This window comes from Pelecanus crispus, chromosome 12 (genome assembly GCF_030463565.1).
Source record: "Pelecanus crispus isolate bPelCri1 chromosome 12, bPelCri1.pri, whole genome shotgun sequence".
In the NCBI taxonomy this organism is placed as follows: Eukaryota; Metazoa; Chordata; class Aves; order Pelecaniformes; family Pelecanidae; genus Pelecanus; species Pelecanus crispus.
In genome coordinates, this window is record NC_134654.1 from 129,507 (window position 1) to 145,039 (window position 15,533).

The following is a 15,533-nucleotide window of genomic DNA, read 5'->3' on the forward strand; positions in this document are numbered from 1 at the left end:
TTAAAGTATGCAATGTATGCCCCCTGCTGGATTTTTCAGTATTTTTAGTTTGAAAAAACAGAGAGAGTGTGTGTGTATATGACAGTAAATGTGTTTAGCATGAGTGATAAAGAGAACAAACAATATATTAAGTTGGCATAGTCTATGTTTTACACAGATGGACCGTTTCCTGGCTTTTCTAATGTTTCTGCACTGTAGCTAAAATTCAGTACTATTTAAGGTGGTTTATTGACAACTTGATCCTACTTTTAAAGGCTAAATCAATTTGTTCTGTGCAAGATTTAAAAATAATCTCAGCAGAGACATCATCTGCTTTTAAAAATTATGTGTGCATATAGCTTCCCACAGCAGGGAAGTGCTCCTTGTTGAAAGAACAATGATTCGATGGATGCCTTTCATCACTTCTCCCTTTGTGTGACATTTCCAATGAAGTGTTCAATCTAAACATATGCTCAAACCAGTGCAAACTCTAGGATATGTATAATTAGGTATAAAACTAGCCCACATAGTTCAACCTGTGTCATTAATTAATTTACAGAGATAGTTTTGAAGTGTCCAAAATAAAAGTTGGCATTGGTTTAGGTAAGGTGCATTTAAAAGCCACTTTTGGTTATGCTAAAATAGCTCTATGTCTAGATAAAGCCTCAGAGGAGTTAACATCGCCTCATAGAACAGTTTGGGTTGAAGGGCCCTTCAGAGCCCACCCAGCCCAACCCCTGCAGCAAGCAGGGACAGCTTTAACCAGACCAGGGTGCTCAGAGCCCCGTCCAACCTGGCCTTGGATGTTTCCAGGGATGAGGCATCTCCCACCTCTCTGGGCAACCTGTTCCAGTGCTTCACCAGCCTCATAAAAAATTTCTTCCTTATATTTAGTCTCCATCTAGCCTGTTTTAGTTTAAAACCATTGCCCCTTGTCCTATCGCTACAGGCCCTGCTAAAGAGTTTGTCCCCTTCTTTCTTACAAGCCCCCTTTAAGCACTGAAAGGCTGCAGTAAGGTCTCCCCACAGCCTTCTCTTCTCCAGGCTGAGTAACCCCAACTCTCTCAGCCTTTCGTCATAGGAGATTATTCCGGACACTAGTGGAGCACCAGAATTCAGACCTTTTATGTTAGTCTACTTTGCAATCTCAGCAGCATTGAAAGCAAGCAGTTAATGATGCTGCAGTATCAGGTCAACCTAGAGATTTCTTCCACTTAAACTCACTGTCACAGCAGTTCAGATAGTTTAATCCTCTGAAGAATGAGACTATCTATCTATGGTATTTTTAATGTATCTAATAAGGAACATGGCAACACATTCAATTTAGATCTAGTCTCATTAATGCTGATTATTTAGACTCCTCCACAGAAAACGTAAGATTTTATTCCATACTCTGAGGACTTTGGCCGCTTCTTCATAAATAATGAACCCAGTTTCTACATTCAGACGCACTTCACCACGGTGAGGAACTGCTCCTTTGTAAAATCCTTTATAAAGGCATTAGTATGGGACGTGGTATATGAACAGCATTTCAGCAGCATAAAGGTTTTCAGGAATGAACAAGCCTTTTCATTTTCATTCCTTTCTAAATTGTCCTAATTGCTGAGTTGATTTTACCTCTGTTATTTGGGGAACAGTGCTCTGTTGTCATCCTCACGAAGTCTACAAGGATTTAACCCCTGAAAACCATCTGAGGTAAAAAGAAAACTTTCTTACGTTGTATAATTCCTATCAAAGAATCGGTTGTAAATTTTGTATTAACAATTTAAAAGGAAAAAATCTTTTATGGTACGCTAACAATGAAGAATAGATTTAGGGTTGGTAACTACAAATTAATCACTTTATGATGGTGTCACTCACAAGTTGGATCAGAACAGCATCAGATACTGGGTTTTCAGAACAAAACTGCATGAAGTCCCATGGGTTTCACAATAATGTCTTGGAGGACCATCACTTGGGGATTCCTCAGCTTTCAAAGTGGCTGAGCATGTTTTTAGAAACAAGACATTCATTGTTCTCAACCACTGTTCAGCTATCTCAGCATTTCAGTTTATTATGAATCATTTTGTCATCCCTCTTGAATTTGCTCATATTTCTAGAAGCCTTGGAATGAGAGGACAGATAATAAAATTTTGTGGAAGACAACTAATACGGTGCCTGATACATATTCTGTGACTCACGCTGGCCAAAGTAAACCTCTGTTCAAACTAGCTTTGCATTCAGATTTACTTAAGTCATTGAAAATCTTTCCGTTATTATGGAAATGGCTCCAGTTTCTGCTCCAGCTGTCCATGTGACAAAAATTACTGCTTTCAACTAACTCATTTTAGCATGTTAAGAATCTGTTAAAAAATACTCATTAGGGAGACACCTCCCCCCTGCTATATCCAGACCAAGCGGGGCCAGAATGTACAAGGGACAGCCCACAGCAGCATTGCTCTCTTGTACAAATAGTTACAGACTGTAGTACAGTGCAGTACCATGAGTCATCTATGTAACTGATCCTGATCAGTGTTGAGCGTAGTCATAGCTTTGCTTTGCCTCATGAACCAGGAGCATTCTGAGTGTGTGACCGCAGCTTTCCATCCTACTGCATCACTTAGCATATATTGTTCATTTTCCTTGCTTGCTTTGCACCCCATTCTCTGCTGCTTCTTGAATCTCTAGGTCCTTCTCTCAGGCTAATGGCTTCAGTTCTAATGTCAACCCTGTCTTCTGAAGCCTGTATTTTTCTTTGGCTAACTCTGAAACACCTGCATTTTTCTGTAAGACAGTGTTTCTTCAGCTGAAACCCCATTTTTAGCTCCTCTGGGGTATGTGCGGATTTCTGTTTACACAGCAGCTGGCAAGAGAGGCACTGTAGTTACCAGTTTTAATGATCACTGAGAGAATTTAGCTACTGTTTAAAATTAAAGATCATTAGCAGCTTTCTAGCTGTCACTACACTGTATTTGCAGCCAACAATTGCAGTTGCTTCCCACTTTTCTGTCTTTTGGACCAGCTCAACCTCTTTCGACCAATGCCATTTGCTTCTTTACCACTTTGCAATCTCTTTGAACCTCGTTGGGAACTCTTGAGAAACCCTGCTCTGATCTAAACTACATCAGGGCTATACGGAGGGGGCATAACTGTACCATCTGATGTAATGCTCTTTTGTCTCTATTTCTTCTGTCTGCTTCCCAATCTCTTCTGTCCCAGGGAAGAATATAGTTGCTGCAAAGATGGAGCATACTGCTAAGGATATTTTATGCCTGATATTTTAGATAGCTAGGTACTTAACACGCCTTTTGTTTGCTTTCACAATCTTTATGCATTTTTGCAATAAATCAATCAAAAATTACTGTCCAAAGCTGCGGGAACTCTCTCAATGAATGTACAAAGACGCGTGTATTTCCAGACAGATCTGAACCGGGACTGGGTGAAAGGCAGCACCACTGGCTTGGCTGTTCCGTGCTGCTGCCCCGGGTGCAGCGGCAGGCGGTTGCCGCAGGCAGTGCGGCTCTTCCCATAGCAACCGGTTTGTTTACCTTCCGCGCTGTTCCGAGCCAGCTCCTGCCCTCCTTGGTCGCACCTTTAAAAAGGAACTATGGCTGCTGCGGTGGAGTGAGGCTGGAGGGCAGCTGGGAGCAACCCCCTCCCCGTGAAGGGAACTGCGGCGGCGGCGCTTGGCCAGGGCTGGCCCCGGGAGCGGGCGAGGGGCAGCGTCAGCCACGAGGTGAGGGAGAAGGGGGATCGGGTTAAGGGTGCCCGTGCTGGAGCGCGGGCAAAGCTGGGTGTTGCTGCGGAGCAGCCGTGTGCACTGGGCGTGCGGCGTTGTCTCAGGAACACTGGATGAGCACAGTGCACGAACAGGAAAATTGATAATCAAACTGCTGTGACTTTGCATATATGTTGGCTATTGGTTTCGCCCTACATTAAACCAGCGTTCCCAGTATGCTTCGTTCTGCTTTAACCCTTCCTAGGCTTTTCCATTCCCTCATTTACCTGCTGTATTTCCTCCTTCAGCTTTTCAGGGCCTGTTTTCTCCTTTTTTTTTTCTAATGACCATTACATTTCTTTTTTACAACCTAGAGTTCATCCGCCCCTCCAGCCATATTCTAAAAAGGTGTTTACTTCTCCAACCTGTGGGAGACTTATCTTTTTTATTTGTTCCCTTTTTCTCAGTTTTCTGTGATTGTCATTTAGTAATTCCATCCCTCCTCACAGGTCTCCTTTCCCTTCTCCCTCCTATCGCAGACAGCCCATCTTTTCCTTGCAGTTCCATTTTCAAGCCTCTTGCTCTCTCTCCTCCTAGCTTCCATTCCCAAATTCTTCTGTTTCATCATTTCTCCCACTCCAAACTCTCTCCCCCACACCTTAGCAAAGTCCTGGGGAACCTTGAGCAAGACATCTTTTCTTTTCATACCTGTGTCATTTTGCAGGTAAAAGGGGCAAGAATATTTCTCACCCTCATGGACTTGTCTTCTCCCCTTCTTGCTTCGCAGCCAAATATAATGCTATTCCTGTTCTCAGGTTCCACATTCCAAGAACTGACCCGTGTTTTATCCAGAAACTTTCCAAAAAACAATGGCCAGACTACTGCAAGTTCCACCCAAGTTTCGTCCCTCAGAATGGGACATTGCAAACAAGATGCAGTGTGCCAGTACAGAGTCTCAGAAATCCAGGTCAGAGCGCATGATAGCTGAGAGTCGGAGGCTGCTGGATGAAATAGAAAAGACAACTCAGAAAACCCAAAGTGATGTCAACAAGAAAATAGGTAAGTCCATGTGTTCTACAAGTGGCGAGATGTGTTATTTGAGCTGCATGGTTAAGATGGACTTAGAAAATTAGTTGATCATGAATAGAAATGTATGTCAATGTCATGCTCTCTGATCTCATGGAAAAATTCAAAATATTTAAAAAAATATTTTGAGGCAGATTCTTTATTTTATAACAAACAAATTACTTCTCCAAAACACACAGAAAGCTATTCCAACCAAAAACTCCTGACACAGAGTTAGTTGCAGAAGTGTCTCCACACATCAGCCTAGAGCACTACATGCACTCCACTATGGAATAAATCTATTTTTAGCCATATCTACGATCTGACCCACAGTGCATGATGAGCTTGTGTTAATACCTGTTTGCAATTTTCATTCTGCAGAACAGAGACGGGAAGAAATAAAATTCTGGAAGGAAGAATTAGATAACAAACTTGAACAAATTGTTCATGAGACAGAGGTACTGTTGACTTTCAAGACTAGGCTGGAGAAATCTTTGGAGAGCTGCAAAGAGCCACTCATCATTGCCCAAAAGTGTCTCCTGAACAGGTGAGATGATTAAGAAGAAAAGCATTCAGGGAGAGAAAAAAAAAAGAAATCTAGGTAATGAACCTTTAACAAATAACAAAAAAAGGCTGCAAAAAAAGGCCTGCATCTCTTTGCAGTGGAGTCGCAGTCTGATTTAGGTGTTGTAACACTGGGGAACCAACACTGTAAAGGAAAAACTTCCTGTGTGGCAAGGAAAAGCCTTCAATTTGGAAAGCCGGGCTTCATCATCTTCTGTTAGCTGCAGGCATTTGAACAATGTGGCTGATGGCTTTTCCTCTCTTTGTTTAGGCAGAGGCGAGCTGGGATTGACTTGGTGCATGATGAAGTGGAACAGGAACTGGTGAAGGAAGCTGAAGTCCTCCAGGGGGTTATTGCTTTGCTTGGACGTACATTGGAACAAACCAATGAGCAAATCAGGTGCAGAGGCAAAGAGTGTAACTAACACTGATTAGCTGAGAAGTTGTAGGGTTGGGCTAAGCACAGGCCCAAAGTTACCTTCTGTGCTAAACAGTATCAGGAGGTCAGTTCTAATTCATACCATTCGATCATTAATGGTGAGAAGTTCTGTTTGATAGAACTCAAAGTACTTCACATGATCGCTGGTCTTCTCATGATCCAGTCCTGTGCCTTTAGTTCCAACAGGAATTGTACCGTCAGTTCATATGGAGGCAGCTTCATGCTCTAGATTTTGGGACTTTACAACTAACAGTTCGTACATGAAGAATTCCGTAGCAGCATTTGTATTATCTAATGCATGTATGTTAGGGACAGCTGTGAGTGCCTACACTTTGGCTTAGAGTCCAGTTGTTTCTCCTCCTAGACTAAACCGTTCAGCAAAATACAACCTGGAAATGGATCTGAAGGACAAGTTCACAGCTTTGACGATTGATGATTACTGTGCTAGCTTGACAAACAACACTCCTGATATCAGATATGCTGATAATGCAGTGAAAATAGAAGGAAAGTAAGTGGTTATTTAGTTCAATGAACATATGATAATTATACAGCTAATATTAGCTGTTCCAGTAGTAGCATGATTAAAGTAATTTTGTGTAAAACAGACTCTTATCTGTCCATCATCTGTCTGTTGTAGGTTGGTTTTTGTACTTCTGTCCACCAGTTTAATATGTGTGTAATATGTCTGTGAAATAAGCCACACTGATCATGTTCCCAGTGAACTGCAGTGTACTAGAAGTTTTTGAGGCTCACAGTTAGCTAAGGAAAAAATTCACACATTGCTTAAACCCAGACTAGATTTACTAATCTAACTTCCTCTCCCAGGGTGTCCTAGTGGGGAGAACGCTGGACTGGGACACATAAGGTGTGGAGTCAGTTTCTGACTCAGCCATTAACCTGTCAAATGTGGCCCTTCTGCGTGAGTGAGTTAGTGTGAATACTTTAGCTGGAGAAATAGCTACCACAGAAAAACAGGCTGAAAAGAGGACCCATACTGAGAAAGCAGTGTGAGCGTGAGACAGTCTCCCGGGGACGCTATTCATTCCGCGAGAACTGACGAACTTGGAACAGCAAGAGCCTGATAGCTCTTGGTGCTAACACATTAGTGTGCATCAACAGCAGGTTGTATAACTCAGACCACCCCCAGAACGGTGTTGGCTGCTATATGCAAATGGCAATTACAGCTTTATATATCCACCCAATGAAACGAGGAACCTTCCCGACACCTGCCTGCAAGCCACTGGTGCACAAGTATGGCCCTCGAATTCTGGGCATAGAGTTGGGGGGTGGTTTCCCAACTATTGCTCCAACCAGGTACTCTATGTGACTGTCTTATTGGTGGTGAACTGTGAGAGGGAATAAGTGAATGTTTTTTGTGAATAGTGACCTGCTATTAATAGTAACAGCTGAATTATATTAGTAATAACAGCTTAATTAATGAAAGGTGTTCTAAGAAATATTGGTTATTATCTATGTTTCCCCCACAACAACATAATCCTTTATCAGGGAAAGGAAAGTTATAACAAAGTTGCTCTGTGACTTCAGCAAATTAATTTCCATCCTACCCTTCTCTACTTTATTCTGAAATGTTTGCAACAGAGAGGGTCTTTATTTTGTGTCTGTAGAACTCCCAGCACAACCGGCACTCACTGGGATGTGCAGTTAATAGTACTGCTTTGTTGTCGGTTTTGTGGCATAATTACAGATTTATAAAGTCAGAGAGGGCCTGATGCTGCCAGTTGACGACCTTTTATTTTCAATCTCTTTCAGTTTTGTTAGCCCTGAAGACTGGATAGATTTCTCAAACATAAATGTTGAAAAGGCTGACAAGCAGAGAAACAGTTCTTTGGCACTGAGGGTGCTGATTGATGGCATCCTCTCACAGACAGCGAATGACATGCGCAAGCAATGTGAGATGGTGAATGCTGCATTTAGAAATAGGGTGAAGGAAGTCAAGGATGCTAAGCACAAGCTAGAGACACTCCTTGCAACGGTAAGTGGTAGGAGACAGTCAGTGAGAAAGTGGAAACAGCAGGCATGGGTTACCTACCAGTTTTCTCAATCCAATGGCTTGAGCTACTTTGCTTTAAGAATTTTACCTTTGCAATATTGGCAACCCTGCCACATTTTCCTTCCTCCCACCCCCTAAAAGTCATCTTAGATTTTATTTTCTCAGCTCTGTGTGCACCGCTACAGAGGTGAATTTCTGGAATCACTGGCTCAATGTAAGTGTCGCTGTAGACGTCAGGATTTCCCTTGCGATTTTTAGTTACATGGGCTCCTTTAGAATTTTCATGATTGTGATATAAGAGCTTAATAACTCATAAAATTGGGGTCAATGTGCTTGAAATCTGATACAAGAAAACTGAGTGTTAATGTTAAATATTAATTGCTGAGCATAAATCTCCAGTTTCACTCAGAACAGTGTCACCTGTTTTCCAATGAAGGAATCATAATCCTGGCCAAACTGTAAAATATCCTTTGATGAAATAACATCTTAACATAATGAGATTGTTATTACTGTAACTATTAAAGATGATGTTGATGATTTCACCCATTGTGAAAGACAGTGTGCAGCACTTCCTTCTGTTGGATTTATTAAGGTGATGGATGAGACTGCCTCACAGGAGAAGAACATTGCAGCCCTAAAGAAAGCAATCGCTGATAAAGAAGGACCTGTTAAAGTGGCTCAAACCCGCCTGGAAGCAAGAAACCATCGCCCCAATGTGGAATTGTGTAACGACGCAGTGCAATACAGGCTGATTAGTGAAGTTCAAGAGATTACAACAAATATTCAAAGGCAAGTGGAAATGATGAAAGAGGGGAAAATCTGTGGTATAGATTACTGGGTTAATTTAATGAGTCAAAGTAACATTGGGTCCCAGCTATTCTCCCTGAAAGGTTGGGAATTGGTTTTCTCTTAAGGACAGGACACTTTAAGGGAAGCTGCATGGATATTGTCTGCCTGTGAATCCCATCTTTTTTTTTTTTTTTCCCCCAGAATTCTTATCCCATATGAAAAAAACTCTATCCATGTGTTTTCAATTAACACCTGTCTGTATTTTCTCTGTTAGATTAAAGGACACACTGGCACAGGCTGAGACAGAGCTGAAAGGTCTAAGCCGCCGACAGCTTTCCTTGGAGGAGGAGATCCAGGTCAAGGAGAATACATTGTACATTGATGAAGTGCTCTGCATGCAAATGAGAGAGTCTGTTTCCATTAACAACTTCTGAAGCCATTGCACTGGGAGATTACGTGTGCTCCGAAGAGCCAGTTCCTGCTGAAATTTTATTGAAAGACCTCCAGATTTATTGGTTTGGCTCAATGCTGTCCTGGTTCTAGTTGTGCAAGGTAATTAAAACAGACCTGGTACTTACAGCTATGTGTTTCACAGCTGTCTATGCTCTAGAACGCCTGATGAAATCTCCCACTTGGCAATAAAATCCCAGAATAAGAAGAAATGTCCCTTCTCGCATGTTATTTACCTCCTGTGCAATCAATGATAGCCTTTGCCACTGAAAGGTCTAGAAGCTGTGGAAGCTAGAGCAGGAGTCTCCTCCGAAGTCACTTCTTGGAAAGATGGGCAAGTGGGAGGGGTGACTCTCCAGACTAGCCATGGTATGTTTTATTCTCAACATCTGCTGTTAAGAACTAGGTACAGGGTGTATATCAAACTTAACAGGAGGCAAGGACTGGTGAAACACTGGATAGTGCATGTGACTGCATCTGAGTCAAGATCCAGCCAAGGCTGACTTTGGGCTAATCACTTCCCCATATCTCAGTTCCCTTATTTGTAAAATGGAAACAATGAGATGGGCTTCACTGGTAAGGTGTTTGAAGCTCTACAATGAGAAATGCTGAAAAAAGAGGAGCGTCTTATTTTTACTAGAGATGCCTGTAAGGGTGGAAAAGGGCTCACTGGTTCCTTTGGTTCTGGCGAGGAAAAACAAAGCAAGGGCAAGAATAAACGATGCTTCAGACACAGGAGGCCGGTTCCCAAGTCCAACATTTTAATGCATGGAGAGTAGAATTGTCCCTTGCCTCTCTCTTGCTGTAATGGTATCTCCCTTTCAGAGGCACTGCTGTCAAGATTCAAATCTGTTACTAATGCCCTCCAGGATCCATTCATTGCTTGCAGGTGTCACTGTGTGTTCTTCTTTCTCCCTGTGGTTTACACCATTGGGTAGGTGATGACAAAATAATTAAGCTCTGAGTCAATCAGGTATTTGAATTTCCTGTAAATATCGTGCAACAGCTGATCCTCCTCACTGGTCTCTTGTCGGGCTGTGTAAATCCTGACCTGTATGCGTCAATGACAGTCATGTCTCTCAGGTACATGGAACAAGGCTCAGCCCATTAAAGCTCATGACAAGAAGCCTCTGTGACTAATGAGGAATCTAGAGAAGCCAAATTCCTTGGTTTTGAGTAAAATCTTGAGCGTTTACTCTGTTTTCACTCCAAACTGACTGAAAACAGCACCTCCTGCCGAAGAATTTTTGGGCAGAGCAAGGTTCCTTTTACCCCCAGAACTGATGCATCCCTGGGATCTGCACAGATCTGGGAGGATCCACGGAATTCAGAATCTAGCATGCAAAGGGCTACACACATCCCTCAATTTAAGTGTAGACATAAACACTGGGCCTGGGAGGTGACTGAGAATGCTTAGCTTGAACTAGAGGTGACAGAGGGAACCCCAGCCTAGGAAGGACTTGTGGAACTGTTGGGGCTTGTTATTAAACTTCTATAGTATTCTGTACATGGCTAAATAGGCTGGAAAGCCCCATTCCTGTGAGTGGTTCTCAGGCTCCTTAAAATGCTAAAACATAATATAGGGAAGGTAGTTATGTTAACATTTCTGTAAGTGACCTTTCTATGGGCATGGGGAACCCACCTTTCTCTGGGTACCAGAGAGAGGAAGGGAATGGGAGTTTTGAAGCACAAAGTCTTACCTTTATGGTAGTCAAAATGCATTTCCTTTCTGCACGGTTTTGTAGCAGCCTCTCCATAAAGGTGACATTTAGAAATGCCCAGACTTTCAGAAATAACAACCTCTTGCATGATAAGATGAGCTGTAGCAGCTCATCATCCAGCAGCTCATGGTCATTGTTTAATTCAAGTGTTAATTTCTTGAAAAAAAATGAACACTGTTAGCACTACTGAACAAAACTTGTGAGCGCACTAACTACAATTCAATAAACAAGAGTTTCCCAATTTTACCAACAGAAGCGACTGTCAGCAGATCAATTTTGTACCTTGACATTAGCAGAGAATCAGTTTTGTATTATGACAATAGTATATGCTACAGTAATCTCCACTCTCCCGTTAAGATCGGGGGTGTAACCCTTGTGCATTACATACTATCCTAAGATAGTATCACCACATCTCATGCCATGATCTTATTTGACATATTGGAAGTTATCCCAGATACGAGAGTAGATTCAAAGACAATTTCTAGAAAGCTTTACAGATCTCCGGTGTTTACTGGAAACTCTGCAATGCAAAACAACTTACAGAAAGCTGTCAGCAACTGTCAGGTATAAGGCCATGTACTTCCCTCAGGCATGCAAAGACCTGATGCTCATTTCCATGGGTCAGATGTTGCACGCCTTTGGTGACACATCCTTGGTGACACCAAAGTGCTTTGACATGGGCAGCAGCTAATTTACATGTGCTGTAAGACATTTGTGCATTGCTAAAATGGAGCTAAACCATCAGTGTAGGTTGATGCAAGGCTACAGCTCTGTAAGCAAACAAGGTGTACAGGCTATTTTCCTCATATGCAGATTTCCCTGCAAAAGGGTGGGGTTCAGAAAAATCTGAAATTATAAGAAAGTTATCAGTTACTAAACATGAGGGCGTCTACCCAGAATAAGCCTAAAACTTTCTTAACAAAAATGTTTTCCTGCCTGAAAGGTTCTTTTTGCTCACAGCTGACATTACAACCACCTGTATTTTGGGTGTTTTAGCTTTTTATGAGGGCATCCTCACATCAGCCTGACAGCAAAGACTAGCATAATGAGGATTGTAACTGGACAAAGATAATTACCAGAACTAGAATATAGCTGGAACACTGGAATGGCTCACTTAGGAAAATTACCCTCTGAACATAAAACGGAAGTGGTCAGGAATTCCTATTGATGACTGCTGTTAATGCAGAAGGCCTATATGATTACTTCGCTTAGCTTTATGATGCTGCAGTAAGATGTCACCATTGTTTCCCTTACCTGCAGAACATGCCAGTAGGCTGGGAGGAGGTTGGTGAGGGTAGGTCTCATTGTCCACTCTGGGTCACTGAAATAGCAGCTCCGAAGACTGATGCTCCTGACTGGGATCTCCACTAGCAGGATCCTGGCTAGGCTATCATGCTTCATGACTCTTTCAAAGAAGAAGTTCACGTTCAGTTTTGGGGCGTTCTTGGCCAAGTTTGCCCATGACATTCCCCAGACCACTTGCCCATGAGGGTCATGGATATGACATTTGATATTCAAGGTGCACAGGGAATGAGCGCTGTGCTCCCGCAGGATGTCCAGCAGTTCATCAGAGATGCAGTTGTAATTGAAAGTCAGGATGACCAGGCTGTGGAACTTGGACATAGTTTGGTGGAACAAGGTGCTCCTGTAGACATGAAGGTGGAGACTGAAGAAATCCTCAATATTGATTTCAGATATAAAGCTTTTATTTGCCAAGCAGCTCAGAGAATTCAGAAGCTCACAGCCTTCTTCCAAGGTTACTCTTGCTCCTTTTAAGTTGAGATAATCAAGCTGTTTGCTCATTCTTTTCAGGAAGGCAGCTAAGTTCTTTAGAAACTGAGCCCTGACCACATTTTTCCAGATCAGGCGGTCTAATTCCAGGTACTTAATGCTCAGGGAGACGAGGCGACTGTTACACCTACCCAGGTGTGAAAGAAGACCTCTCATAGTCACTTGAAATTTTTGGGTAAAGGCAGTATTGTAAGGACTCGATAACTTGATCTCAAGGTGCTGCAAATACTTGCCAAATTTCTTGACATACCATAGCGCACTTTGAAACTCCAATGTGTGTGCCCTTGATGGTCGGCCATAGAATGTGATGGTTCTGCTTCTCCAGAGGGATCCCGAGTACATGGTCCAACTCCATTTTTTACAGACCAAGGCAGCCCGAGATCTGTCCCTGTCATCTAACCAATGGAAGACATGCCTCAGACAGACATCAGGTAGATGAGCCCAGGAGCTCTGCTCAGGTTCACTGTCATCATCTTCCATTGAGGAGATAGTTTTTCACTTATCTTCTGGGTGTTGAGCCAAATCTACATGAAGAAAGCTGTGGGTAGATTTCTTGCCATTCCCAACAGAATTGGCTTCCAAGCAAATGGGATGAAATTTTGCCTCTTCACATTCAAAACCAAGAATCCTTTCTTTGCCTCTGTATTGAAGCTGTCAGGGTCAAACAAGCTCTTGGGTCTAAACTGTAGTCTAACCTACATCAAAAGAAAAAAACAATGAGTGAAGAACAAGCACAGGACCCATCTTTTAACTTTTTGGCCTTCCGTCTAGCTAAACAGCGAAATGGTATCAACTGCTGATAAAGCAGCCACAGCCTCTAGAAACCTTTGGTTAGCATCATCTCTAACTGATAATCGTTTGTGGCCTGATGGCTAGTGTCTAAAAGTATCCAGTGCTTTGGGCTGTACACATTTGAACAGTACTGTCGGTGCAAAACTAGTCCAAATGACTTTTCTTATCCTTCTGGGCTATTGTTCCATGACAATGATCTGAGGTAGTATCCTGCCATAGATTAAGGTACACTCCCTGTTGAGAGTAATAGGCAATATAAGCTGGTCCATCACTCGCTTCAAGCAGGATGTTCAGTCATTGTGCTCCAAGGGACAGGGAGAAGCCTGGCAAGTCGGGAGACCAGCTACGTAGTGGTAAAACACGTAAGTAAACAACCACAATGCAAGAAGTTACCAGTTCCACTCTCAAGGCTGGACTGCATAAGTATTCAGCTCCCTGCACACTCCTCCAGCTCTCATAGTCTCCCTGTAAAGTTCAAGATTTGTTTCCTCTGCCTCTGACCCCTCCCTCTGCAAAGTTCAGCCATTGCCATGGAGCAAAGAGGTAACCTTTGTGATGTCATGACAACTGAATTTATGCAAGGGCAAACAGTGAACAAAGCCAACTTGAGCCCAGTCATTTGGGCTAAGGTGAAGTCAGTGAAAAGGAAAAGCAGACTTGTTTGGTAGCCCGTTAGGAAATGAGAAATACAGGCCACAATCTACAAGCCAGGTGCAGACTGTATGTCTCGTCACTTTTCACTGACCAGATAAGTGGATCCAGTGGCTGAGCAATAAACAGCCAAGAAAGGAAGTGATGCATCCTCTAGCTTTTCAACTATGAATTGCAAACTTCAGCTGTGAAAGGCAAACTACATCCCACTGGCCTGTTAGGTGCTTGTTTTCATGAGGCCTTTTACAGATCAGGCTATTCGTTGGCTCTGCAGACAGCCAAAGGGCATGGAAAGCTAGTGTTTTGTTAGTACCTCTGCAGAGAGGCAAAAATTCGGAATGTGTTTACTTCCCACCTCTATAGTGCATGTGTCTCATCATGGTCACTTGGTAAACCACTCCTTAGCTCTTGGGGATGAAACTGGAAAAACAACTAGTGATATTTTCTTATGGTCTACCCTGAAATCAGGGCTTACTGGCTGACAGGACTACAAGAAGATGCAACTCAAAAGTAGGTGATGCCAATTTCCAGGTAATATACCTTTCCTCCTTTGCATGTGCTGTTCTGTTGGGTAACAAAGTTGAAATGGATGGAAACAACAGACACACCATAAGATGATGACGAAAACATGCAGATCCCTGAGAGTCTCTTTACAACTACAAAGGTTCAGATATTTCCATTTTAATTTTATAAACAAATTTGAAAGGACAGGCTGACTGCCCAGTTCAGCTTCAGCCTGCTGCTTCCCTTTTGGCCTACAGTTCTTCTGTCACACATTATCTTTCTGCCTGTGTACACTGTCTGTTCAATTAGCACCATGTCTGTTCTTAGAGATGCCTCCTCTCCCCCCCCCTTCCCTTCCCAAATGCCAAGCCAACCTCCCAGCTCTCAAGATAACCCTTAGAAACTGAGCATGTGGATCTGATTACCACCTGACTCCACCTCTTGTATTTGGTACCCCCATCTCCCCCCATCCCTCCCAAGAGCTCTTTGTTTCATGCAGAACTGTCAGTCATTTAGAAGGTCTTTAGATGAACGACCCCATTTTGCCTGTCTGGACAAAGATGCAAGCCAAGTCTTAAAATATGGTAGCTCAAGCTGCAGCCTGCTAGTGGGAAGAGCCTGAAACTTTCCCAGTTAGAGGCCTAACAACACATCTGCAACTATCTGAAACACATAAAGCCAAGGGGCAGAGGAAAGCAGAACAGCATATAGGGCTGTAATACATAGAAAGGTGTCTATTAATAAGGGATATTTATTGAGCAACACTCACCCATATCATAGTGTGTGAATACAAAGGGGCATAAACACCATCATGTGGAACTTTTTTTAAAACCGTAAATCGTTTAAACTGTAATTGGGAACTTACAGAAAGTACTTTTATAAGCCAGTGGTGGGACTCAAGAGGTATCCTGCAGTGTTACTGGGTTGGCTTCCCCATGGCTCTAAGCCAAGTCTTAGCTATGGGGGTGTCTCTACCTGTCAGCTCCGAGTTTAACTTGGTGGGAGGAAACCAAACCTTTGGAAAAACCAGAAGCTGCTACAGCTCTTTCTTTCCAGAGCAATTTTTCAGGCAGACGTGTT

The 15,533-nt window shown here is 42.7% G+C and overlaps 2 protein-coding genes across 2 annotated transcripts; one reads left to right on the plus strand and one right to left on the minus strand.

The window, feature by feature from the left end:
- Positions 1–4,545: 4,545 nt before the first annotated feature.
- Positions 4,546–8,978, plus strand: TEKT1 (tektin 1). Its single transcript, XM_009487593.2, has 7 exons — positions 4,546–4,735; positions 5,123–5,288; positions 5,577–5,705; positions 6,109–6,252; positions 7,515–7,737; positions 8,348–8,544; positions 8,819–8,978. Exons 1-7 carry the CDS (start codon positions 4,546–4,548, stop codon positions 8,976–8,978), a joined length of 1,209 nt encoding a protein of 402 aa, XP_009485868.1.
- A 938-nt stretch (positions 8,979–9,916) lies between these two features.
- Positions 9,917–12,986, minus strand: FBXO39 (F-box protein 39). Its single transcript, XM_009487592.1, has 3 exons — positions 11,970–12,986; positions 10,695–10,871; positions 9,917–10,045 (listed from the first exon to the last, which is right to left on the minus strand). The coding sequence occupies exons 1-3, from the start codon at positions 12,984–12,986 to the stop codon at positions 9,917–9,919; spliced, it is 1,323 nt and encodes a 440-aa protein (XP_009485867.1).
- Between the last annotated feature and the right edge of the window lie 2,547 nt (positions 12,987–15,533).

Excerpts from the sequence above, each read along its gene's own strand:
- TEKT1 (XM_009487593.2), top strand. The coding sequence starts at position 4,546 with ATGGCCAGACTACTGCAAGTTCCACCCAAGTTTCGTCCCTCAGAATGG. Across the intron at positions 5,706-6,108 it reads CAAACCAATGAGCAAATCAG|ACTAAACCGTTCAGCAAAAT; the intron begins GTGCAGAGGCAA and ends TTCTCCTCCTAG. Across the intron at positions 6,253-7,514 it reads GCAGTGAAAATAGAAGGAAA|TTTTGTTAGCCCTGAAGACT; the intron begins GTAAGTGGTTAT and ends AATCTCTTTCAG.
- FBXO39 (XM_009487592.1), bottom strand. The coding sequence starts at position 12,986 with ATGGAAGATGATGACAGTGAACCTGAGCAGAGCTCCTGGGCTCATCTA. Across the intron at positions 10,872-11,969 it reads CCTACTGGCATGTTCTGCAG|AAATTAACACTTGAATTAAA; the intron begins GTAAGGGAAACA and ends TTTTTTTTCAAG. Across the intron at positions 10,046-10,694 it reads GCATTTTGACTACCATAAAG|GTCAGGATTTACACAGCCCG; the intron begins GTAAGACTTTGT and ends TGACGCATACAG.